Source organism: Vombatus ursinus, unplaced genomic scaffold (assembly GCF_900497805.2).
Source record: "Vombatus ursinus unplaced genomic scaffold, bare-nosed wombat genome assembly UNPS02014786.1, whole genome shotgun sequence".
NCBI classification, from domain to species: Eukaryota; Metazoa; Chordata; class Mammalia; order Diprotodontia; family Vombatidae; genus Vombatus; species Vombatus ursinus.
This window is the reverse complement of record NW_020954564.1, coordinates 39,965,373-39,991,800: the sequence shown is the minus strand read 5'-3', so window position 1 is coordinate 39,991,800 and position 26,428 is coordinate 39,965,373. Positions and strand designations below refer to the sequence as shown.

The window sequence follows — 26,428 nt, the reverse complement described above, 5'->3', positions numbered from 1 at the left end:
AGAGAGAGAGAGAGTACAAATATGTCCTTTTCCTTTTCCTTTGATGTCTTTAGGATACAGATCTAGTAGTGGTATTGGTGGGTGAAAAGGTATATACAGTTTTATAGTCCTTTGGGCACAGTTTCAAATTGTTCTGCAAAATAGTTGCCTCATTTCACAACTCCACCAACAGTGCATTAGTGTCCCAATTGTTTCACATCCCCTCCAACATTTGCCATTTTCCTTTTCTGTCCTATTAGCCGATCTGAGAGGTCTGAGGTGATACCTCAGAGTTGTTTTAATCAATAGTGATTTAGAGCATTTTTATATGACTATAGATAGCTTTGATTTTTCTTTCTGAAAATTACCTGTTCATATCCTTTGACCACTTATCAATTGGGGAATGACTCGTGTTCTCATAAATTTGAATCAGTTCTCTATTTGAGAAATGAGGCTTTTATCAGAGGAACTTTATCAGAGAAAACTTTTTTTTTTCCTTCCAGTTCCTGGTTTTCCTTCAAATCTTGGCTGTATTGGTTTTATTTGTGCAAAACCTTTTTAATTTCATGTAATCAAAATGTGAATCCTATAATCCTCTCTATCTTGTTTGGTCACAAATTCTTCCCTTATCCATAGATCTGACAGGTAAAATTTTCCATGCTCCCCAATTTGCTTCTGATATCACCTTTTATGTCTAAATCACGTACCCATTTTGATCTTATCTTGCTATAATGTGTAAAATGTTGGGCCTGCCCATTCTCACAAGTCATTTTCGAAGCCTTCAAAGCACTCCATTTTCATTTTTACTTCTCAAAATTTTTGCCTTCCTTCAAGGCATAAGCCAGGTCCCACCTTCTCTGTACAACCTTCCTGAATATCAGCTATCATTACTATCCTTTTCTTCCTCAGATTTACATGTTATTTTCTTTGTGTACTCATAGTGCTCACTCTGGGATACTGGAAACTCCTGGAGGGCAGTGGGTGGCTCTTTTTTTTTTCCTTTTTTTGCCTTTTTTTCCTCTGTGTGTAGCACAATGTTTGGTAACAGAGCAGGCAATTAAGAAGTGTTTGTTGCAACGAATTGAAGGATCCTTAGCCTGTGAATGGCGGTATGCAAAGTTCTTACATGTTAGTAAATCCATTGGACCCTCATAACTTTCCTGCAAAGGAGACGCAGCAAGAATTAATATTCCACTTTTGAATGGCGTAGGGTGTGTGGGGGAGGGAAGGGAGGGGAGGGTGTCCAGATCTATGATTTTATTGGAATAGGTAACTCCTAGTGAGGAAATTCTTTCTATCATTGAAAATTGTCACCTGGATGCACTGAGAAGTTAAGAGACTTATCCAAGGTGACACATAGGTATGTGTCAGAGGTAGAGCTTGAGCCAAAATCTTCCTATGAGGCTCTGTCCACTACTCCACATTGCTTCAGAATCCCACTTTAAGCTGAGAAGAGTAAGGGAGGGAATAGTCCTTGCCATGTGCCAGGTGCTATGCTAAACACTTTTACAAACTTAGAAGGGAGGCGCTATTATTATTATAATACCCATTTTACCTTTGAGCAAACTGAGGCAAATAGAGGTTAAATGAATTGCCCAGGGTCATACAGCTAGTAGTGTCTAAGGTCAAATTTGAACCCAGGTCTTCTGATTCCAGATGTACTCTATCCACTGTGCCACTAGCTGCCTCAGAGAAGTAACTTACCCAAGGTAAGTTAGATTTTAAAATCATAATTTCTCACACTTAGAAAGGACCTACATTAGAGGTAAGTCAGTCTAGATTCCTTTGGCATTTCTACATTTCAACTGTTTATTTTGAGTAGCAGGTAGAATATTTCAGCTAACTAGGCGCCATAGTTTTAAACTATCATAAGGGGTCATATAGCATAGTAGACTGAATGCTAGACCATATATCACAGGATCACAAAGTAGAACTGAAAGGGACCTCAGAGATAATGGAATCCAACTCCCTTATTTTATAGAAAAGGAAACCGAGGTCCTGAGAGGCCCAAGGTCACATAGGCAGTAAGTGGCAGAGACAAAATTGAAATCCAGGTACTTTCACAAGTCATATGCTCCATCCATTCTACCACACTGCCTCCTAAACTTAGATTCAGGAAGATCTGAATTTTATCCTCCTCTCTCACTTGCTGTTACCATGGGCAAGTCATTTAGCTTCTCTAAGCCTCAGTTTCCTCAGCTTTAACATGGGGAGAAAAATACTTGTGGCACTTTCCTCACAAGGCTACTGAGGCAGAAATAGATAATGAATGTAAAGTGATTCACAAGCTTTAAATGTTATGTAAATGTCATACATTTTTTAAAGTATCTGTTATTAGAAACTAGGTCATTAGAGGATCAGCTGAATGTAAGCACCATGAAGGCATGGAATGTTTTTCATTTTGTCTTTATGTCCCATAAACCTGACATGGTGCTTTACACATAGTAAGTGTGAAATAAATGCTTGTCAGATTCTGCTTCATTGGGGGAGTTGGGTGTATTTACACTACAGGGGGAAAAAGACTCAGATTTACATGAAATACTTGGTTTAAAGACATTTATTAAGCACCTAATAAAACTAGGGATACAAACCCAAAACAAAATAGTCTCTGCTTTCAAGACGCTTACATTCTAGAAAGGGAGTAGTGGTCAGGCTGTTTTGTTATGAGAAATCATAGGGGTGATGAGAGCAGCAATAAGGGGTATTTCCAGGAGCAATGACACTATTGATTTGATAACCATTCCATAAGTAAGAAGTAGAAAGGTAGTGGTGTGAGGACATGTGCAATGGCAAGGAAAATGCCAAAGAAGATGGCCAGGGTGCCAACAATTTTCCTTCTACCTTGATCCTATTGCCTGCCACCTTGTCTAGCAGATTGCCTCAACTGTTATTCCTTTTTTTTCTAATCTTCATTTTCTCAGTACTGTATTTTTTCCTACTGACCACAAATATACCAAGGTCTCCCCATCTTGTTTTTTTTTTACTAGATTACATCATCCTCACTAACTATCCTCTCTCTGTCAGCAAACCACTTGAAAAAGCCTTTTCTACTTAATATTTCAGTTTCATCTCCTACCAGTACCTTCTTAACTCCCTTCACCATGGCTTCTTGCCATTCAACTGAATTCTTATCATTAAACTGAAACTGTTCTCTTTAAAGTCACCAACCATCTTTTAATTGCCAAATCTATTGACCTTTTCTCTATCCTCATCCTCCTTGACCTCTCTGTGGCTTTCCACTCTGCCTCAGACACTTAACCTACTGTGTAACTCTGAGAAAGTCACTTAATGTCTTTCAGTTTCATGTTCATCATCTATAAAATAGCATCTACCTCTTAGGATTGTTGTGAGGATCAAATGGATCACATATGTAAAATGCTTTTGCAAAATTTACAATTCTATATACTAGACTTTGACCTCTTTTTCCTAGGTACTCTCTCTTCTTGGGATTTTAATGACAATGCTTTCTCTCTATTCTCCTCTTAGTTGACTGGACTTTCTTACTTTGCTTTGCTGATTCAACATGTCCCCTCGGCTCGCTATCCTTGGCCCTCTTCCCTTTTCTTTCTAACTTAGTGATCTCATCAGTTCCATTGGCTTCCATTATCATCCCTATTCAGATGACTTCTGGATTCTTTTTATCCAGCAAGCTAAAGCCCCTAGCTGAGACAGCTAGGTGGCACAGTGGATAGAGCTCCAGACTTGGAGTCAGGAGGACCTGATTTCAAATCTGGCCTCAGACACTTGACACTTATTAGCTGTGTGCCCCTGGGCAAGTCACTTAACCCCAACTGTCTCACCCCCCCCAAAAAAAAATCAAAAGGGCAGGTAGGTGGGGCAGTGTATACAGCACTGGCCCTGGAATCAGGATATTATATCCTGCATTCATATCTTGAGGTGCCTGTTAGATGTATTGAACTGGATGTCATCTCAATCTTAACCTATGCAAAATAGAATTATCTTTCCCATCAATCCTTCCAATCTTCTGACCTTCCCTATTGCTGTCAAGTCATCTAGGTTCACAACTTCCATTCCTCATTTTCATTCTCCAGTAAAAACCAGTTGACAATTCTTGTTGCTTTTACCTTCAGATCTCTGACATAGCTTTCTTTCCCCCTCTACACTCACTTGCTATCACTGTAGCTCAGGCCTGCATCTCCTCTCACTCCTCTCTCCAATCCATCCAATACAGCTGCCCAAGTAATTTTTCTAAAGTACGTGTTGATCATTTCATACATGCTCAGACAAATTCCAGTGGTTCCATACTGGCTCAAAAATCCAATATAAATTCCCCTGGCATTTAAAACACTTCAGAACCTGGTACCTTCCCACCTTTCTAGTTTTCTTACATATTACTCTCCTCCTAACGCTCTTCAACCCAGGTAGACTGGACAATTTGTTTTTCTGCACAGAAAATCTTCCTTCTCCCTTCTCTGTGTCTTTGAATTGTACATTCCTCATGACTGGAAGGTACTCACTCCCCAACTCTACCTCCCTGCAGACCTAATTGTCTTCCAGACTCTGTTCAAATGCCATTTTCTAAATGAAGCTTTTCCTGCTCTTTTGAAAGCTAGTGATAGATAGATAGATAGTGATAGATAGATAGTTAGATAGATAGAGATAGATAGATGAGAGAGAGATTAGATATAGATATAGAAAATAAATTAGGTACTACCATATATTCTGTTATATAGTATATGACATTAAATATTATATGTTTTCTACCCCATTAGCTTGCAAATTCTTTAAGGGCAGAGAGGGTTTCACTTTTGTCTTTGGGTCTACAGTGCTTAGCAGAGTACTTGTCACATAGGGATTTAATAAAATATTGTTGACTGAGTGGGACCAAGTAAATATAGTGAGTCACGTGACTTTCTCTACTTACTAAAGGAGAAAAGGGCAGGGACACGATCTGAGTTGTTTGTTCTTCTTCTTTAGCCCTACTAGAGCTCAGAACTCCCAAACTCAAGAACTCCACCAGCTTCAGTGTCCTGAGGTAGCAGGGGTTACACACCTGCATCACCAGATCCCGGCCTGGCCTAGGTGCTAAAACTGAGTGGATTGAGTCCTTTAGGGCATAGAATTGTCTGAAGGGATGGCAGGAGGAATAGGGATTAGTTTGGCTAGACTTTAGGAGCAATGGTGGTAGTTGTTATGGAAGAGAGCAGGTTTTGAATTTAGAGGACTTTATTTCAAATCCTAGCTCGGTTCCTTATTACCTGTGTGACCTTGGGCACTCAATTAACCTTTCTGGTCCCCAGGTTCCTCAACTGTAAAATGACTGCATTAGACTAGATGACTGACCTTGAAAGCTGCTTTCATTTATAAATCTATGGTCCTTATGATCCTAATGTTGTCACTGTAAGATAGAGAACTGGACCCGAAGTTAGGAAGACCTGAGTTTAAATCCAGCCTCAGAGATTTACTAGCTGTGTGACCCTGGGCAAGTCACTACTTAATCTGTTTGCCTCAGTTTTCTCATGTGTAAAATGGGAATAATAATAGCACCTACCTCCCAGGGTTTTTGTGAGGATCAAATGAGATAATAATTGTAAAGCATATAGCACAGTTGTCTGGTATATAGTTAGCACTATAAAAATGTTAGCTGCTATTATTATATAAAACATTTATAAATATGCCTCCCCTTCTACATTTATATGTAAATATTAAACATTTTTAATATACTTATATACTATTATAATTTCATTTATATATGGGGAGGAAAAAAAAACTCCCTGTACAAAGGTGACATAGGATGCTTTGGGAGTAGCAACTTCCCTATCCTTGGAGGTCTTTAAGCGGAGTCTGAAAAACCACTTGTCAGGGATATTAGAGAAGGGATTCCTATTTCTTCCACCTCTTACATTCTGTGGTTCTGTGATCTGGACCTTAACCAAACCCCACTTCCTACTCCCTTCACTAAGGAAGGCAAACAAGTGGTCTCATGAGATTGCAAGAGCCCTATGGCTGCCTGTCTCCCTTTCCCAGACCGTAAATGACCCGTCACGGAGACAGGCCTGAACTTCTGAATGAGATCACAGCCTTTTCGCCCTTTCTGCACAGTTTCACCCGGTGAATTATTGTCTTATTTCCATTCCACTCCAATGAGCTGTCAGCGATGGATACTGTAATTCAGCGCAACAGAAACACAAACAGATGGGTAATTGACCTGCGTGCCTTCATTACACTGGAGTTCAGTGCTGCTGTTCCAGCCATAAAGTCCTTTATCTGCCAGTCTGAAATCCCTGGGCTTTTTGTGAGGAAGGGGATCAGGCCAGGAGGCTTGCAGGCGGTTCACTCGGAGTTATTATTCCCTCTGCCTCATGCGTTTCAGAAACCGACAGAATCTGACAGGCAGAACTTACCAGGTCCAAGACAACAGCTGGGAGTCCTATAGGGCTTGACGATGTCTACAGGGGGTTGCATTCTGATACTCTAATGGGAGAGAAAAATATTTGTCTTCCATCACACAAGGACCTTTTTTTTTCCTTCTCCCTCATCTAGCGCAATTGGCCTCCCCTTGACATCAGAAGAGAGTGTGCATTTAGCTACTAATGAAATAGGTCAGAAAACAAACTATTTAGTCAAGAAAGATTTGTTGTGTCCCTTCAGGGAGTATAGCACCAGTTTAGGTGCTTAGGGGAAGTTATAGCATAGTTTTTGCCGTGCATATGGACTAAGAAGATGGGGGTTGGAATCCTGACTCTCTTCCTCATTGCTTATCTGACCTTGGGACAAGTCACTTTACCTCTGAAGGATCTAGTTTCCTCATCTGTGGAATGAAGGGATTGTATTTGATCTATAAGGGCCTATCATGGTCTAAATCCTATGATCTAAAATGGTCCCTGCCTTAAAGGTGCTTAGAGTGAACCATGGCCATTCCTGCCTCTGAACATTTTTTTCAGGCTCTTCTAAGAATGTTGGTGCTAAAAGATGAATTCGGAATCACCTAGCCCAATACCCTCATTTTACCTATGAATAAGTCAAGACCCATAGAAGGGAAGGGATTTGCCCAAGATCACACAGCTATTAAGTGACAAAAGGGATAGCCTGGAACTGAGATATTCTGATTCTATGTCTTGGGCTCAGGCGATATTCCTCAAGCATACTTTCTCACCAAGATAAATCCAAACCAAGTTTTAAGGCCAAACTAGCCTGAGGTGGGAGGTTAGGGGGACATGGGGGACTGAGCCAGTACACTCTGAGGTCAGGTCCCATCCTTGAGAGCTATGACTCAATTTTCATCTCTGACATTGCCTAATTAATTTCAAAATCTGTCAGGCCCCATCCCTTTTGTTATTTACCAAGCATTTATTAACCACTTGATGCTTGCTGTATTGGGAGAGATAAGAAAAGAAAAGGGAAGGATCTCTCTCCTAATGCAAATCTAGTTTTGAATACATGACCTATTATCAACTTCTACCTCATATCTACCGGACCCTAAGTAGCAAAGGAGGTCAGAAATTTGGGTGATATATATGTGCAAGAGTAATCTAGGAGGAAGACTACACTAAACTATTCTAGAAATGCTCGCACACTTGTGCCTGAATTCAAGTAGCTTTTGAGGAGTCAGGCAGAACATTGTATCTCAACTCATATAGGGATAACTATAACAGTGGGAAAAGACCCCATTTGACTGTAATGGAAAGAGCTTTGGACTAAGAGGTAGGAGACTTGGGACTTAGTCTCAAATGGGAACTTTAATCAAAACAGTTCCCATATCTGGTCGAGTTTGTCATTATCTAGGCAGCGGGTGGCACAGTGCATAGAGCACTGGACCCAGAGTCAGGAATATCTGAGTTCAGTTCCTCCCTCAGACACCTGTTTGTTGTATGACCCTGAACAAGTCACTTAACCACTGTCTGCCTCAGTTTCCTTATTTATAAAATGGGAATGATAATAGTACTTCCTAGGATTACTGTAGGGATCAAATGAAATAATAATGCTATATACATGCCAGTTATCATCATCATCTGTAAAGAGGGTAGGAAAGGCAATTTTTAAAATGTTCTCCCATTCTTTTAATGTTAATGGAGATAGCTCCCTTTTTGTATGGGTTTAGAGGCAGGTAGGTGGTGGAGTGCATAGACTTCTGGGTCTGGAATCAGGAAGGTCTGAGTTCAAATCTGGACTCAGACATTTAGTAGTTGTGTGGCCCTGGGCAAGTCATTTAACCCTGTTTGCCTCAGTTTCCTTATCTGTAAAATGATTCTTGTTGTTCATCCTACATTCTAGAAGAGGATCAATGATATGAGGAGGGTGATGTCTTGACTGCAAATGTATTGGATTTAAGTGAGGTAGTGAAAGTTATCAGCCTCACTCTCTCCTCTAGAGTCATCGGAGTCCAGTGGCAAGACATATGTCAGAGTGTCTGGCTGTGGCCCCAGATGCAGTGGGAGACCTTGGCCTTTTTAAGCTAAGGTTTTTCCCAGGTCTTAGTTTGTCTGAGGCAACACACATTCAGTAATTAAAGGCTAGGTAAAAATGGAGGCAAAACAAAGGGCTATAAAATTGTCCATACCCTTTGATCTAGCAATATCACTACTAGATCTGTATCCCAAAGAGATCATAAAAAAGGGAAAAGGACCCACATGTACAAAAATATTTCTAGTAACTCTTTTTGTGGTGGCAAAGAATTGGAAATTGAGGGGATACTCATCAATTGGGGAATGGCTGAACAAGTTGTGGTATATAAATGTAATGGAATACAATTATTCTGTAAGAAATAATGAGCAGGCAGATTTTAGAAAAACCTCAGAAAACTTGGCATGAATTGATGCTAAGTGAAGTGAGCAGAACCAGGAGAACACCATCCACCAAAACAGCAACACGATGTGATGATCAACTTTGATAGACTTAGCTTTTCTCAGCAGTACGATGATCTAAGACAATTCCAAAAGACTCATGATGGAAAATGATATCCACATCAAGAGAAAGAACCGATAGAGTAAAAATGCAGATAGACTCATACTATTTTCTTTCTCTCTCTTTTTTTTTCCTTTCTCATAGTTTTTCCCTTTTGGTTTTATTCTTCCTTTACAACATGACTAATGTAGAAATATGTCTGTCTAATAGGATTGTACATGTATAGCCTGTATCAGATTGCATGCAATCTTGGGGAAGAGAGAGGGGCTGGAGGGAGAAAAAAATCTGGAACTCAAAATCTTATAAAAGTGAATGTTGAAAACTATCTTTACATGTAATTGGGAAAAAATAAAAATATAATTAAGTAGAAAAGGAAAAAAAAAAGAATGGAGGCAAAAGATGTCCTAGTTTGCCTTCACAAAAGAATCAATGGGTGGTGGGGAGACCCTCAGAGTTCTTGGCCAGAACAGAAACAATTACTATTTATACTGTAAAATGAACTGGAGAAGGAAATGGCAAATCACTCCAGTATCTTTGCCAAGAAAACTCCAAATGGGGTCACAGAGAGTCAAACACAACTGAGACAGTTGGCAGCAACAACAAAAAGGTGGTGCAGCAGATAGAGTTCTGGGCTTAGAGACAGGAAGACCTGAGTTCAAATCTGACCTCAGACACTTACTAGCTGTGACCCTAAACAAGTTACTTTAAGTTTTGTTTGCCTCAGTTTCCTCAACTGCAAAATAGAGATAATAACACCATCTACCTCACAGGGATGTTGTGAGGATCAAAGCAGATAATATTTGTAAAGTACATAGCACAGTACCTAGCACATAATAGGTACTATATAAATGTTGATTCTCTTCATTTTCATTACCCTTCCCTTGGTCAAACTAGAGCGATCAGAATAGAGATGATGCTTGCTATGTCAGGGTCAGGGACAGAAGGACTAGATGGGTTTCCATATATGAAGCCCAATGATCACGATGTGAGGTAGCAAGGGAGAAAGAAGCAGAAAGTGATGGTCCTCTTTTTAATGCTCACACAACCATCATTGCCCACACAACTTGTATATTGAAGGCATCACATGTAAAATTCTAAGTAGTCTAAGAAAAAAAAAGAAAACATTCCATATGTTCAGTGTGGGTGAGTTGGTTTTGAAATGAAAATCACAATTTTTGTTAAGTCCTACCAATTGCGCAGTGGAATCTATAACCTTCACAAAAGAGCAGCCTCACTTTTATTTTTACATCCCTTGTAACTCATATGGGTACAAGATCTGGGTCCAAGTCCTAGTTTTGCCATCTACTTATTAGGTGTGTGACCTTGGGCAAGTCTCTTGCCCTCTCTGGGATTACACCCTCTCATCTGTGAAATGAGGAGAATTACCCTTGAACCACCAAACTCACAGAATTATTTTGAAGAAAGTAAACCTTAAAGCATCAGAAACATGACATGTCACTATATGCATATGAGTTATTATTCCATAAATTTGAATTATTATTACTTGCATAAGTGCATATGGAGCTATGTGTTCATGCACATGTGTAATTCCTTGGGAGCTATGTGGAACAAAATATCCCACACCAGACAGCAGCTGTATATTTACACAACAGTGATTATATGGGCCAAATCCTGCCCCAAGATATTTATGGCTCCCATTGAAATGGGGAAAGGAATGAGGCGCCAGTATATGAGGCCAGAACTGGGCTTCTTTGTTGAACACAGGTGACTGAGGGAAGCCTTTGGCCACGACTGCTTGTGAATCCCTGCTGCTAACAAAATAGTTACGTAACTTTCAACAGTTAATGACATTTTGCATAAAAGTACTTTCTAATTGCCTCTGTCTTCATTATTCTCCTTCAAAATTACCCAAGAGATCCCGCCTTAGAGACGCAGCGGCACGGACGGAATTTCCGTTTTTAAAGAGAAGCCTGTTTGTGTTACAACCGCTCATAAAAAAAGCCCCCAATGCCAAGCCTTCTCTGTCTTTTTTTCCTCCAGTTACATTAAACATAGAAGGTAATACTGCTTTTTGAATCCTTGCCAAACTAAGAGATGATTTGACGCATTTTTCAAAAAACTTGCTCTTCAAGTTCCTTTTGGGCTGAAACCAAGAATAGAAAACGTTCTCCCCACACACAGGGGATAGAGAAAATGATGAGCAAGCACATGGAAATAAAGCATTGGCATGGAAAAATAGAAAGAGCCTTGGTCTTGGAATCAGGAGACTTGAGTTGACACCCCTGCTAATGAGCCTCAATTTTACCATCTGAAAAAATGGGGAGAATAATCCTTGCATTGCCTGTTTCTTGAAGATACTTTGTGTGTGTGTGTGTGTGCGTGTGTGTGTGTATGTGTGGTGGGGTACTTTATTACCTAGAAAATGGCTATTATCATATAAAGACAGACAGAAAAGATGAGATTCTTCTGTACTATTCTGTCTGAATGGACAAACATAAAAATAATCAGTAGTTGGATGGAAAGAAGGGGGTAGGGCTGGGCTAAAAGAGTCTTAGAATTGGAGACAGTGAATGTTGGAAGCCAGAGGGAATCTTAAATCCTCTACTCAGGAAAGTTTCCTATAGGTAGTTCACTGACTAAGCTAGAGTCCAGGCACTTATTTGGTATTGTTTTATTGCTTCTCACTACTGAGTCCAAAATGCTGGGCAAAGGATGTATAATGGAGAATGTAGATCATCACAAAACTCCAAAAGGGAGAAGTAGGGAAAAAGAGGCTTTTGGGGAGAAGAAAAGGGTAAGATGAGAAGAAGAGAATCAAACCACATCTGCAGGCAGAAGTTAGCTAAGTCCTTTGAGGATTCGGTTATCCCTGGGATGTTGCTAAAGATACTAAGATTAGCAGTGACCTTTCCCCCTGGGCCATACATGGCAATTTGTTCTTACCCATCTAGTCTTCTTACCATGTATGATGAGAGGCAGAATGGCATCGAGACCAGAGTTGATTTTGAAGCCATATTGATCTAACTTCAGGTTCCGCCTCTCACACATTTTGGCCTTGTGGCCCTGACCAAGTAACTTGACTTCTTAGTACTCTGAGTAACTCTCTCCTGGTAGAGGGAGTTTCCTCATAGGTCCAATTTCTCTCCCTATACTCATCTGCATTTGGGCCTTATCCTCCTAAAAGACTGTGCTCCATGAGAGTAGAGACTATGTCTTATTAAAAGTTTGTACCTCCCCTACACTTAATGACATCATATTCATAGAATGTATGCTCATTAAGGGTTTACTGTGAATAAGTTTTCAGGAAATTGTTGGGTCATCTCCACAGGCCCATCTTTTGATGGTCAGTACTTTTTCCTTGACTTTACAGTCTTTTTACTCTATTTTCTTTACTCTCAAACACACCATGTACTGTCCTACCTCCATTCTTTTCTTTACAGTACTGCCTATGCCTGAAATGCCTTTCTTGCCTGTTTTTTTTTCACTATTTAATTACTATGCAAACTTTAAGGCCCAAATCAAATGCCGTTTTGTCCGTGAAGCCTTCTCTGACACACAGGATCAATAAAAATTGCTCCCTTTGGCAGTTTCTAAGGGGTATTTGTTTTGTATCACTCTAATGCACTTACTATACAACAGTATATATCATACAAACTGATTAGATTCCTTATCCTTCTACTAGTCTGTAAGGTCCATGAAAGCAGAGACTATGTCTTATTTAAACTTTGTATACCTCTTAATGACTGTCACAGTGATCTGAACCTAGTATATCCTTAACAAATATTTATTATTGTCACACATTTTCCAAACATACCATTCAGCAGAATATATTGGGACCTTGAGAAGCCTTGGCACTAGGAGATTCCTACTTTCTTGTCTTTGATGATGGGGGAACATATTCTCCCCTATAATTTATATTCTTGCCCAGAACTGCTCTATGCATCAAAAGGTGAGTTGCAGTAGAGGTAGAAGGAGAGAGGGCCATCACTGTGGTTATTGTGCATCTTCTTAGGCAAGATGTCTTGGAGTGCAGAAAGAATCTGTTCCAAAGTAGAACATACCTATACTGAGCAAGACTTCTTAGCAGTATTAAATATCTTCCCAGAATCAGCCTGGAAAGTGATTTTTTTTTTTCTTGATAGCTATGCCCGTGAAGTTTAAATTTGGCCTACTGGAGAATGTGCCAGACTTTAATCAGGAAGATCTAAGTTTGAATCCTGACACAGAGAATTACTAGCTGTGTTACCCTAGGATGGTTTTTTTTTGTTTAACTTCTCTCGACCTCAGTTTCCTCATGTGTAAAATGGGAGGTACCTCACAGGGTTGTGATAACTGTGAAATTTGGTAATAAATAAAAAATACTTTGTAAAAATTAAAGTGCAATATAAGTATAAGTGCCAGCTATTATCAAGTTGGAAAAAAAGGTTCAGGTCCAGGACTGATTGTTTTTTTGAGGCAATCAAGGGTAAGTGACTTGCCTAGGGCCACATAGCTAGTAAGCGTCTGAGGCTGGATTTGAACTCGTCTTACTGACTCCAGGGCCAGTGCTCTATCCCATGTGCCATCTAGCTGCCCCTAAGGCTGATTTCTTTTTTTTAACATTTTTATTTAAAGTTTTGAGTTTCAAATTCTATCCCTCTCTCCTTCCCTCCCTTCCTCCTCCCTGAGACGGTAAGCAATCAAATATAGGTTACACATTTGCAGTTATGTAAAACTTTTCCATATTAGTTATTTTGTGAAAGACTAGAATAAAAGAAAAAAAGTGAAAGAAAGTGAAAAATAGCATCCTTCAGTCTATATTTAATCAATAACACTTCTTTCTCTGGAGGGAGATAGTATGCTTCATCATTAGTCCTTTGGGATTGTCTTCGATCACTGTATTGCTGAGAACAGCTAAGTCATTCACAGTTCTTCCTTAAACAATATTGCTATTACTATGTACAATGTTCTCCTGGTTCTGTTCACTTCACTATGAATCAGTTTGTGTGAGTCTTCCCAGGTTTTTCTGAAATAATCATGCTTGTCATTTCTTATAGTACATCAGTATTCCATCACAATCAGATACTACAGCCTGTTTAGCTATTCCCCAATTGATGGGCATCCCTTTGATTTCCAATTCCTGGCCACCACAAAAAGAAGAGCTATAAATATTTTTTTCTGCAAATAGGTCCTTTTTTCCTTTTTTTTGGATGTCCAAGCCTGATTTCTTATCCAAATACCATACTAGCTAAATGTGGAGAGGCTTCTCAATAGAACATTTCCCATCAGCTGATGTGTATTTTGGCATAGCAGTTCATAAAACAATTTTAGGAAAGTGGTGGAGGAGTTGAGATTTGTGTCAATGGAGGATGTTCTCACACTAAAGAAATCATTTATCCATGAAGAAAAGGGGATAATGTAGTATATAGAGTTGGAATGAATGTGGTTGAAAAAGAGATCTCTCTAACAAGCTTGACCCTCCACAGTGCTAGAATTTTGGCCCATCCCAAGGACTTCAGTTTTAACAAACAGAAGAAACCTGGCAGCTTCACATCCCAATGGATATATTACCTTTCAAAATGGTTAATGAAATAACTTCTATTTAATGTGCCTATCTCTTCCCCTTTCTCTCTCCTTCCCTTTTTATGTTATCATGCAGGTCTTCAGATAATCTTCCCTCAGTATCTGCAAGAGAAATTTGTCCAGTCAGCCTTGAGTTACATAATGTGCAATGGAGAAGGAGAGTATGTGTGTAAGAATAGCCAGTGCCGATGTCAGTGTGCAGAGGAATTTCCACAATGCAACTGCCCAATCACTGACATCCAGATCATGGAGTACACCTTGGCCAACATGGCCAAGTCTTGGACAGAAGCCTATAAAGACCTGGAGAATTCAGGTATGGAGTCTCACAGCTGATGACCTTGTGTTCCGTGTGTGTGTGTGTGTGTGTGTGTGTGTGTGTGTGTCAGAGAGAGAGAGAGAGACAGAGACAGAGATAGAGAGAGACAGAGAGACACAGAGAGAGGGGAAGAAAGAGAGGGATGGAGGGAAGGAGGGTTGGGGAGAGACTCATTTAACAATAAAAATAAGATCTAACATGCAACAATCACCACAACAAAAATAAGCTCTAGATAAAGATAGGAAATGACCTCTAAAAATATTCCTTGGAGAGCAGGAATATTTCAGGCATATTTCCCTTATAGTCATCATTATGTCAGAGGGGTAAAGATATCTGTCCAAGGTCACACAGTAAATCCAATAGTACAGTGTGGAACTAAGATCATCTTCCTTCCTGGCAGATGTTCACCTCCAACTCTCATCCAGGACCACCCACTGTGTCCTTTTCCATGTGTTCCCTAGGTGCCTTTAAACGTTTAGAGACATACTTGCCAAATAATGGGATAGTCATTGTGAATAGTCCGAAGGCTCCCTGAGAAAGAGCAGGGTGATACTGGTACTCTCTAGGTAAAAGCACTGTTAAGATACCCATTCGATTTTGGCTTTGCATAGTCTCAGACGATTTACAAAAGGAACAAAGATAAGTCTAATGATGGGGTGGAAAACTCTTTGCTTCTATACCATGAGACCCCCACACCTGTTTGGAGAGCAAATCAAAATACACGTAAGAGTAGAAAGTGCCCTATATTACTACTCTGTTCTGTTCTGTTCTGGTGAGGGATGGAGCAAGGAGTAATTTTCTCTAACAAAGTTCTGCCTGACTTGTATTTGCATTGGTACTTGGGATGACCAATTGGAGTAACTTACATGCCCTGTCCATGGTTCTGATTATCTGCTTACCAGTATGCACCATTTTTTCCATTTATAACATTACCAGATTGTATATTCTAACATTCTATGTTCAAATATCCTTCTATCTAGGTCTAATAGCCTATGTTTTAAATAGTCTGTTTTACATTCTATAGTCTACATTCTCTCCCAATTTAGGCATCCTATCTTCTAGCTTTCTATTCTAAAGAAGTTCCTTCCACCTCTAACATTCTAAGTGTTTATGTTCGAGTATCCTAAGGCTCATTCCAGCTCTGATATTCTGATTGTATGTGCTATTGGTGATTTTACTCTAAGTTCATTTTTTTTTACAAGGTCACATTACTGAGGTAAAGCTGCTAATGATACACAGTTCCTTTAAAACTTTACAGAATTCATGAAAGAAAAGGAATTTGTAGTATAATTCATGTTATTTTTATTGTTGTTGATCCTAAACAAAAGGCATGTTTGTGGAAATAAAATGTTAGAAAGAACTCTGTCCTAATAGCTCCAAGGTCTAGTCAAAGGCTGCATGCAAAAACTGGCTGGCTTCTCTGAATCAAATTCTTGGGAAGGAAGAGAAACCACTTTGGGTAAGAAAGACAAGAAGATGAGAAGCTAAGTATTGAGCTGAATAGACCACTTAGATGACTTATGCATTGTGCCTGCTTCCCACAAGGACATTCACTCTCTAATGCCTATGTATGTATCAATTGAAAACAGCATCACCCATTAAGGAGAGAAATCCATATATGCATCTGTGGTTTGATTTTTTTTTCTTCTTCCTCTTTTCATTTTCAGCCCATAATAGCATTAACAGCTTCAACTCTGGGTAATTTCATCAGATTAATGGCCAACTACTGCTAAAGACTATCAACTCCTACCCCAGGCAGAAATGCCTTCACGTCCCTGAATGGTTAGGCTTAAGCAGGACTCAGCTAGAACATACACAGATTCACAAGCTTGTTTATGCTTACTGAAGGATTGGGTAGGGAGGCCTGCTTGCTTCTTAGAGCTGGGATTTGGAGCTCTGGACTCCTGGGTTTCGCCTCCCAATCTGCCACTAACTCTGAAGCCACAGACATGGAGAATAATTGTTCACTGCAAACAGATTAGAGGGAAAACTCTTTCTGTGCCAACAAATGGGTCAACTGCTGAATGGACTCAGAAAATTTCCATAAATAAAAATAGAGATGAAAGGGATCTGAAGAGGTCATTAGCACCATTTATTCCCTTCAGCCAGATTACTTAGGATTAATAGCAAACCTTTCTCATTCTAAAGGTCTTTAGGGATAGACAGGAATCCTACCCCTTCACTGAACCTCCCATCCCAATTTTTTTGCAGGTCTAAGACTAAGAAGATCTCATGAGCAACCCAAATATTGCTTTCATTTTAGCTCATTTACTTTAGGTGATACCATGTGGGCATTGAGAAAATTACTCAAAGCTGCCATATTCAAAGATTATTACTTTCATCCCATTGCAACCTCTTATGCAGTATAAATTATACCCAAATTCCATTAACCCTTCAACATAATAGCTGGAAAACAACACTAGCCTGGGAGTCTAGAGACTTGGGTTCAGAGTCTTCCATTAACTTGCTGTGTGAACTTGGGTAGTCACTTCTCGTCTCTGAACCTCAGTTTTCTCCTTTGCAAAATGAAGATGAACTAAATGATCTCAAACGTCCATTTGAACTCACATGGTCTGTGAGTACATAAGCAGAAAAAAAATGAAACTGTTCGTTTTATGACCCCTGCACTTTCTAGGAGATGGAGGAGAGGTCTAGAAAGTGAGAGCAGGAAAGAAGCTGGTAGGATGATTTCTATTACCAAGGAATCCTAGATTATGAAACCTTACTTGCAAGCCTACACTATTCAGTGATCATTTTTATCATGTGGCTATTTTTGGAGGGCATTTTCTGGCCTCATCCTCTGCATCTGGGCTTGTGTTTTGCAACAGATGAATTTAAATCATTCATGAAGAGGCTGCCTAATAACCATTTTCTGACCATTGGGAGCATCCACCAGCATTGGGGGAATGACTGGGATCTACAAAACCGCTACAAGTTGCTCCAGAGCTCTACTGAAGCTCAGAGACAGAAGATCCAACGCACTGCCCGGAAACTCTTTGGCCTCAGCGTCCGCTGCCGCCACAACCCAAACCACCAGCTGCCAAGAGAAAGGTGAGCTCCCCTCCTCTCCTTTCCTTTCCACCCTGTTTCCAAAGAGCTCCAGGTCTGAGAAGGGTGGGGCTTTCCATTGGAAAAAGTTCTCTCATGGGGCAGCTAGGTGGTGCAGTAGATAGAGCTCTAAGCTTGAAATTATATATATGTATATATATATATATAATATATATATATATATAATATATATATATATATAATATATATATAGTTCAAATCCAGCCTTACTCACCACCTCTATGACCCTGAGACACTTAACCTTTGTTTTCTTCAGTTTCCTATAAAATGGGATTAATAATAGTATTTATCTCCTAAGATTGTTGTGAGAATCAAATAAGATAATTGCAAAGCATTTATCACAGTGCTTGCCCCATAGTAAACACTATATAAATGTTAGCTATTATTGATATTATCAGGAACATCTAGTTAAACACCTTCACTTTATAGATAGAGGAAACTGAAGGCCATGGAGATGAAATGATTTGCCTAAGGTCACATAGAGCCGTGTAATCTATTCTATTAAAGTAACATGTGATCAGGAATCCCCTGGGAAAGACTGGCTTGTTGTGTTTAAGATTTCTGAATTTGGAGTTAGAAGACCAAGGTTGACGCCCCATCCCTGCCACTTCCTAGCCATGTGTGTGTGTGTGTTTTTTTGTTTTTTAAATGACTTCCATTCTCTGAGCCTCAGTTTTCTCATGTGTGAAGTGATGAGTTTGGGCTAGATGATGCGCATGGAACTTTCCAACCCCAAAATTTTGCAGCTCTCTGATTCTCTGATGTTGTGATTCATTAGCATCTTGAAACAGATTCACTTCATAGATTAGCTAGCTATGATCAGGGTCTGCACCAGACATTTTTGCATCATAGGAAAGGTTGGAACATTGCACAGCCACTGGAGGCTTGAAGGCTTCACTCTAGCACAAACTACTTGACTTAGCAAAAAAGAAAAAAAAAATCACTGAAGACCATGGACTGTCATATTTATTTGGCATTCAAAATGTGTTCATTTATAAAAAAAAGTTGTATTTAACAATGCCTTGAGTGGTTGTTTGCTTTGCCTAACCATAATCCTAGCTCTGTCATCCACCTTAGAGAATAAACCATAGCCACAGAAGGAACAGTATATTAAAAAAAATAAAAATAAAGCAAACTTGTTAGAGGAGAAGAAGAAAGGAAATATCATAGACTGCCAGAGCTGGAAGGGGCTTGAGAAATGCTTTAGTCTGATTTCTTCATTCTGAAGTCCATAGAGGTTATGTGACACAAGTTTGCAAAGCTAGTTAGCAGTAGGTTACAAACTTGAACCTAGTGCTGTTTTCACTACTAAACCACACTGAATCCTTTAGAGATAGGCAGTCAACAGAATAGGATGCTGCTCATGAAGGACAGGTTTCAATTGAACTCCAAGCAACTGCATGAAGCTATGGAGAGCTTCGGTTGGTGCCCAGAGGGAGGAAGAAATAATTCTTACTCAGCAATTTTTTTTTCTTTGTATGCTCATTTCTGGTTCCTGGCCCTGGCTATTTATATGGAGGCTACCTCTGGCTGGGGGCTTCTTGGGAAAGGTCAAGAGTCCTGAGGTCTTGTCTTGGCTCTGACACTAACTGGGTTTTGAAAATGGACCAGGTACTTCTGCTCTCAGAGCCTCATTTCATGTTTTCTCTTTCAAAGTCCTTTCCAGTTCTAATTTTATGCCTCTTTGTAGTTAGTTAGCACTATGAAGGAACCATTGGTAGTTAAAGCTAATGAACAGTAGATTCAGTTCCCTCTAGAGCATAGAATGGTACTAGGGAAGTGGTCGCTGATGCCACTGAGGGCCGTGCAGTGGGGCTAAGCTCTACCTTGGTGCTGGTGTTAGCTTCTTTCTGAGGACTGGCTCAAAAGATTTAATGAGCATTTCTCACTAAGGTAAGGAACCTATCTGCTATTAAGAGGTGACAGCTACAGGCGCTGACACCGGAAACCTTTCATTGGCCCTGCTGGCTGAGCAAGTTAGCATTTGCAGATGTACTGCTCTTTTTTTTTTTCCACTCACATCAATTTGATGCCCTTACTGAAGCCTGTGAGAAGTCAGGCTGGCTGGCCAGGTGCTATTCGCACCACCAAAGTGTAAGTGAATGTCTCTGGGTTTGTCGTTTAGCTCCTGAAGGTAGCTGAGCTATTTTCAGTTCATTACAAGGGTACTTTAGTATAGCAGAAAGATCATTGGTTTCAGAGTCAGGAGACCTGAGTTCTAGGCCAGGCCCTGTCACTGAATAGCTAAGTGACCTTGAACAAAACATTTTCCTTCTCTGGGCTTTAGTTTCTCCATCTGTAAAATGAGAGGGCTGAACTTCATTTAATCTAATATTTGGTAAACTTATTCTCCAACTAGGTACACAAGGAACAGAACTATGAATTGTTAGAGAAAAATTAAATTCAGTAAGTTAATTTGTTCTGTGAAATATAGACAAAGGTCAGAAGGGTTTCTATAAGGACAATTATTTGGCATTTTAAGAATTTAATCAACCCATCAATCAATGAGCATTTATGTATGAGGTACTGGCCTAGGTGCTAAGGCTGCCAAGATGAAATTTAAAAAAATCTGTAGAGACTCAAGGATGTTCCTACCACTGATATTCTTTCATTTTATTCTATACCCCCATTGAGACCTACTGTGTGCCAGGTGCTAAGATAAATGCTGGGTCTTCGGGGATAAATACAAAACAGCCCTAGCCCTCGAAGAGTTTGCATTCTCTTGGTGGAAAACACATGCACAGATAAGAAAATAGAAATTCATAGAAAACAATTATTTTTTAAAACTTTTGAGGGGAAGGGCACTGACTAGGAAGGTGATGATCAGAGAAAATTTCCTAGAGAAAGCTGTCAAACTTGAACTGAGCCATGAAGGAAGCCAGGAATTTTAGGAGCAGAAGTCAGGAGGAAGTAAATTCCAGACATGGTAGATGGCCTGTGCCAAGGCACAGAGATGGCGAGGGAAGGGGAAGGGAATATGCATTAGATGGCACCTACTAAGTGCCAGAATCTGCACTAAGTCTTTTTGACAAATATAATCTCATCTGATCCTCACAACAGTCCTGTGAAGTAGGTGCTATTATCATTTCCATTTTTCAGTTGAGGCAACTAAGGCTAACAGAGGTGATGTGACTTTTACAGTGTCATATAACTTGTAAGTTTCTGAGGCTGGATTTGAACTCAAGTCTTCCTAAATCCAGGCTCCACATTCTATCCAATACCACCTCACTGCCTCTGGGAGCTAGAATGTTTTTTTTTTTTATGAACAGCAGCAAGAAGGCCAGTTTGGTTGTACTGTAGACTAACGGATAAGACAGTGAGCAATCAGTAAGACTGGAAAGTAGATTGGAACCGGGTTATGAAGAGCTTCAAATGATAGCTAGAGGAGTTTGTATTTGATTCTAGGAGCAATAGAGAACAACTGGTGCTTTCATGAGATGAACAGATAAAGAACATGGTTGGGTCAGGCTTTAGAAAAAAAAATACTTTGGCAGCTTTTTAAATAGAAAAGACTTGAAGCAGGGACACCTATTAGGAGGCTAAGGCAATGTCCCATGTGAGAGATGAGGAGCAAACACTGGTACTAAGGTGGTACCTGTGGGAATAAAGGGGCAAGGAAAGGAACAAACATTTTAGAGCACTTAATATGTTTTAGGCACTGTGCCAAGTGGGCATTTTAAAATATTATCTTATTTGGTACTCACAATAACCCTGTAATGTAGGTACTGTTATTACCTCCATTTTACAGTTAAGGAAACTGAGGCAAACAGGTGACCTGTCTAAAGTCATCCAGTTAGTGTCTGAATCCAGATTTAAACTCAAGTCTTCCTGACTCCAGGCCTAGTACTCTATCCACTGTGCCACCTAGTTGCCCTAGAGAAAAAAGGATGATTGATAGAGATGTCATGGAGGTAAAATTGTCATGACTTGAAAGTTGATTGGATATGTGGGATGAGGGAGAATGAGGATAATTGAAGATGAAAATCTGAGCAACTGGGAAGATGATGCGACAGATGCAGTCCATCACCATGGCTCTATCTGAACCCCACCCACCTGCCCCTAGCTTATGTTCCATTAACATGATGTTTGAGAACCCACTTAACACTGCCTTCCTGAGGTAAGGCATTGGATGAAGAATTTAGATGAAGAATGTATTGTTTATGTAGAGCTTTTATTCTAGAGCTAAATGGGTCTAAGGGGTTAGAAATTTCTTCATGTTTCAAAATCAACTTTTTTTTCTCTTTCTGTATATGCATACATAATGATGTAAATATATTTATGTATGCATATAATAATAGCAGCTAACATTTATATAGTACATATTATTTGTCAAATACTGTGCTTAAGTGCTTTAAAATTATTATGTCATTTGAGCCTTGTGACAACCTTAGGAGGTAGGTGCTATTATTATCCCCATTTTTTCAGATGAGGAAACTGAGGAAAAATGAGGTTAAGTGACTTACCTAGGATCACAAAGCTAGTAAGTATCTGATGCCAAATTTGAACTCAGGTCTTCCTGACTCCAGGTTCAGCACTCTATCCACTGCACCACCTAACTGCCTCAGAAAGAAAGGAAAGAATGGTAGAAATGTTGCAAAGGTATATATTATATTATTAGTGCTAGAAAGAAGCATAAAGCAAAGACTATAGAATGACACAACTAATATGAAGCTTGAAATGTAAAATATTTATTAGAATAGATAGGTATTTTAGAACATAGAATGTTAGACCATAAAACTTAAGTATTAATACTAGAAGAAAACTTAGAAACATCTTACTCAAATGGGCTTCATTTTACCAATGAGAACTATGACCCAAAGAGGTAAAGATTTGCCCAAGGTCACACAGCCAGGACTAAAATTCAGGACTTCTAATTCTTCATCCATCTCTAATGTACTCTTCTTTGTTGCCAATTCTCCAGTGCTTTACAAGGTCAAAACAAGCCAGATGCTGTCAGCTTTCACATATATGTCCCTATTGCTCTAATTATGACACTGTTTAGATGACTTTGTCCTTTGTTTTGTTTTATGTCAAGAGCCCATCCTCTTGACAACATTGTAGGCATTAGAAAGCCATGTATGGAACTAGCAATGTTCTGATAAAAACTTCAGGTTAAGAGCGAAACCTCTTAAATGAAAGTTAACATTGAAAGAATTTCAAGTTCCTTAGTCATATGATGCCCTCCTATTGCTCCTAATTTTGTCTTTTAGAGTTACCCTGAACCAGATTGATACCTGCTCTATATGACAGCCCTTCACATGATTTAGAGACAGAATTCTTCCCATCTTCTTTTCTGGGAAAATATGTCTTGTTTATTGAAAGATTCTCAAATATCGTGACATCAAGTATCCTCAGCATCTTGACTGCCCTCCTCTGGGTGTGCTTTAGTTTGTTAATGTTGTTGTTGTTGTTTCTAAAACATTATGCCCGCAACTAGATGTCATTGAATACCACAAAGAGTTTGATCAGGCTTTTTGTAAAGAATAAAAGACAGGGCTCTGGTCTCTGGGAGTATTACTCCCCTTCCACTATTTATGAAAGTTTTGTCCTTGGCCTGAACTCATTGCAATTACATCTCTTCATTCATGCCTTGCCTAACTGGATTTTTCAAAATAGATTTTTATTGATATCTTTTGGGTTTAAATCACCAAGATATTCCCCATATTTCTCTCACTCCCCTATCCCAGAGAACCGTCTCTTATAACAACATTTTTTTAAAATAAAAAAAGAAAGAAAGAGAACTTAATATATTCTAAAAATCTGACATTATAGTCAGTGTTCCACATCCATGGACACCCTTCCTCTCCCTCCCCTCCACCTCTGTAATGGAGCAATGGAAGGGAGATATCTCCTCATATCTCTTCTTAGTCAAGGCCAAGCTTTTTCATCTTCAATTGTTTTGCTGTTCTTCTTCTTTTCATTTAAATTGAGGTAGTCATTGCAAGTGTTTTTCTGACTCTGCTTACTTTGCTTTTAATCAGATCATGTAAGTTTTTCCATTCTTCCATGTATGTGTCATGTTTATTTATTTATTTATTCATTCATTCATTCATTCATTCATTTATTTATTTTTGCTTACCTGGATTCTTGCCTCTCTTTCCTATTTTTGATTTCTGATAACAACACTCTCCTTTACTACTTATTGTCTGAGACTGCCAGTATCTGCCCACAGACTTATGTGTCCTCTGGTAAGACAATTTCCATGATTTTAGATTGCCATATATCATATTTCTTAAAGCAAGACCTACCTGTGCTCACTATAGTTTTCTGACAGTTCCCCTAATAACTCAGATTTTGATGTATATAGAGCTTTTAGGTTTGCAAAACTCCTTCCTGATTACAACCTTGTGAAGATCCTGCAAGTATTAGTATTTCCATTTTATGTATGAAGTAACTGAAGCTTTGAGAGAGAAAGTGATTTGCCCATAGTCACTTGGCTAGTAGATATTGGGTCTGGGCTATGATCAGGTTTCCTGGTCATATAGTCATATAGGTCTCCTGACTATAAGCACAGAATTCCTCCCACTACATCACAACAGCCCTCTTATCTGTTGTTGATGGGCAAACCTCTTTTATACGGCCCTTTTGAAGTCCTCTGTAACTTACCCACCTCCCCACTCCAGTAGATCCAGCTGGCCCTAACCCTCAGGCTGAATAATCTAGATGGCTATGACCTATAATTCACCCTCAGCATGTATTAAATGCTCTCATTAACTATTTTTTGCACTTCAGATGAATAACACCAAGTTTTTGTGTACAGTTCATCAGTTACATCAGCCTACACATCACTCCTCCAAGCATATGGTGTCAAAACTCTTGACAAATGGAGAGTTCTTAGCATTACTTTTTCTATTTATGGATAACCAGTGGGGCAAGAAGCCACATTCACCCAGAAGTACCCAGTGTTAGGGGCAGAGAAGTGAGTGCTGACAAGTGAGGTTTTTTGTTGCTATTTGTTGTTTTTTTTTTCTTAAAGAGTGAAGAGCTGAATTTATTTAAGCCAACATTGCCAGGCATATTTCCATTTCGACTCCTATTTGTCATTCTGCATTTGTACCAAATAGGGCAATTGATTCACTTGACTGACGTAAGTAAAAAAGAAAAAAAAATAGATACACATACATACATACATAATATATATTTCTTCTTTTTTTCTTTTTACTTACTTTTATATGCTTATACACACATATCTGTACATATATGTATATGTTTGCATGTATGTATGCGTAGTCCCCCACCAGCCCTAGGCTCAGAAGTAGTTTTCTTTTCAGTCAGAATAAGCTGATCCTTCAGGTTATTGGCTCTCAAAAGAGGTCACCATAAGATACTGAAAAGAGCACTGGAATTGTGGGTCAGGAGATCTGGGCTTGAGTTCCAGCTTTTGCATTTCCTGTGTAACCTTGGACAAGTCATTTAGTAGTCTCAAACCTCAGTTTCCTCAACTAAAAAATGGGGATAATATTCACCAAAGCTCCAAGTCGAAAGAAAATTTACAGGTCAACTAACCTGAACTTTCTCTGAAGAGAAATCCATCATGATCATGATCATGGTCTTCATCATCATCATCATCATCATCATCATCATCATCATCATTATAGCATTTATGTAATACCTTATGGTTTGCAAAGTATTTTACAAATAATATCTCATTTTATCCTCACAACAAGCCAGAGAGGTCAAGGCTATTATTATCCCCATTTTGCAGATGAGGAATCTGAGGCAGACGAGGGTTTAAATGACTTGCCTAGGGTCACACAGCTAGTTATGTATCTAGGATCACACAAGTAGCACAGAGTTGAAATTTGAATCCAGGTCCATAAATTCAAAACTCAGCCCTCTTTCAACTACATCACCTGGGAAGTTTAGAAGCACAGGTGTCATAAGCCCATCCTAGTTCATTAATGGAAATTACCAGGCAGGAACTATCACAAAGAGTGGAAAGGAAATTATATATATCAAGGCATACACAGTGATGAGTTCATTGGTCCTTAAATGATGTTCCTAAAATGTCAATGTAGAATAAAAGGGAGGATGCTTGGAGAAAGAGCACTAGATTCAGAGGCTAGAAACTTAAGTTCAGTGTTAAGATCAGCCACTAAACCACTACTGTGTGACCTTGGACAAGTGATTTCATTTTTCTTTGCCTCTCTTTCCTCATCCCTAAAATGGGAGGATGTTGTTTTATGGGAAAGGGATCTGAGTTTGGATCCTATCTCCAACATAGATTAGTTTTGTGTTGGGGAGATGTCATGTAGGAAGGAAGGAAACAAGAATTTAAGTACCTACTATGTGCCAGGTACTGTGCTAAGTGCTTTACAAATATTTTATCATTTGGTTCTCACAACATCCCTTGCAGAGAGGTAATAAATAATAGTATCTCCATTTTACAGTTAAGCTAACTGAGGTTGCAGATGTTAAATGACTTGCAGAGCCAGGCTATTAAGTAAGTGTTTGAGGCTAACTTTGAATTCAGGTCCTCTTGACTCCAGGTCAAGCACTTTATCCACTGGGTCACCAGGCTGCCCAGGAAATACCATCTGAACTGGGCCTTGAAAATTAACGCAAGCCAAAAAAAAAAAAAGGCTAATCTAGCTGAGCTTGAGTTTCAGCTTTTTCAAAACTTTTAACAACTTCAGTGGATAGAAATAGGGTGGGGAGCCCATTCCAGGAATGGGG

The 26,428-nt window shown here is 39.3% G+C and overlaps 1 protein-coding gene across 1 annotated transcript in view; it reads left to right on the top strand.

Moving 5' to 3' along the window:
• Window positions 1–26,428, top strand: part of LOC114047135 (BMP/retinoic acid-inducible neural-specific protein 1) — a 168,211-nt gene that overhangs the window by 126,683 nt on the left and 15,100 nt on the right. Inside the window, exons 6-7 of the mRNA XM_027867890.1 lie at window positions 14,444–14,680; window positions 17,512–17,734. Of these exons, the coding sequence (XP_027723691.1) occupies window positions 14,444–14,680; window positions 17,512–17,734 (460 nt within the window). The remainder of the gene's footprint in view (window positions 1–14,443; window positions 14,681–17,511; window positions 17,735–26,428) is intronic.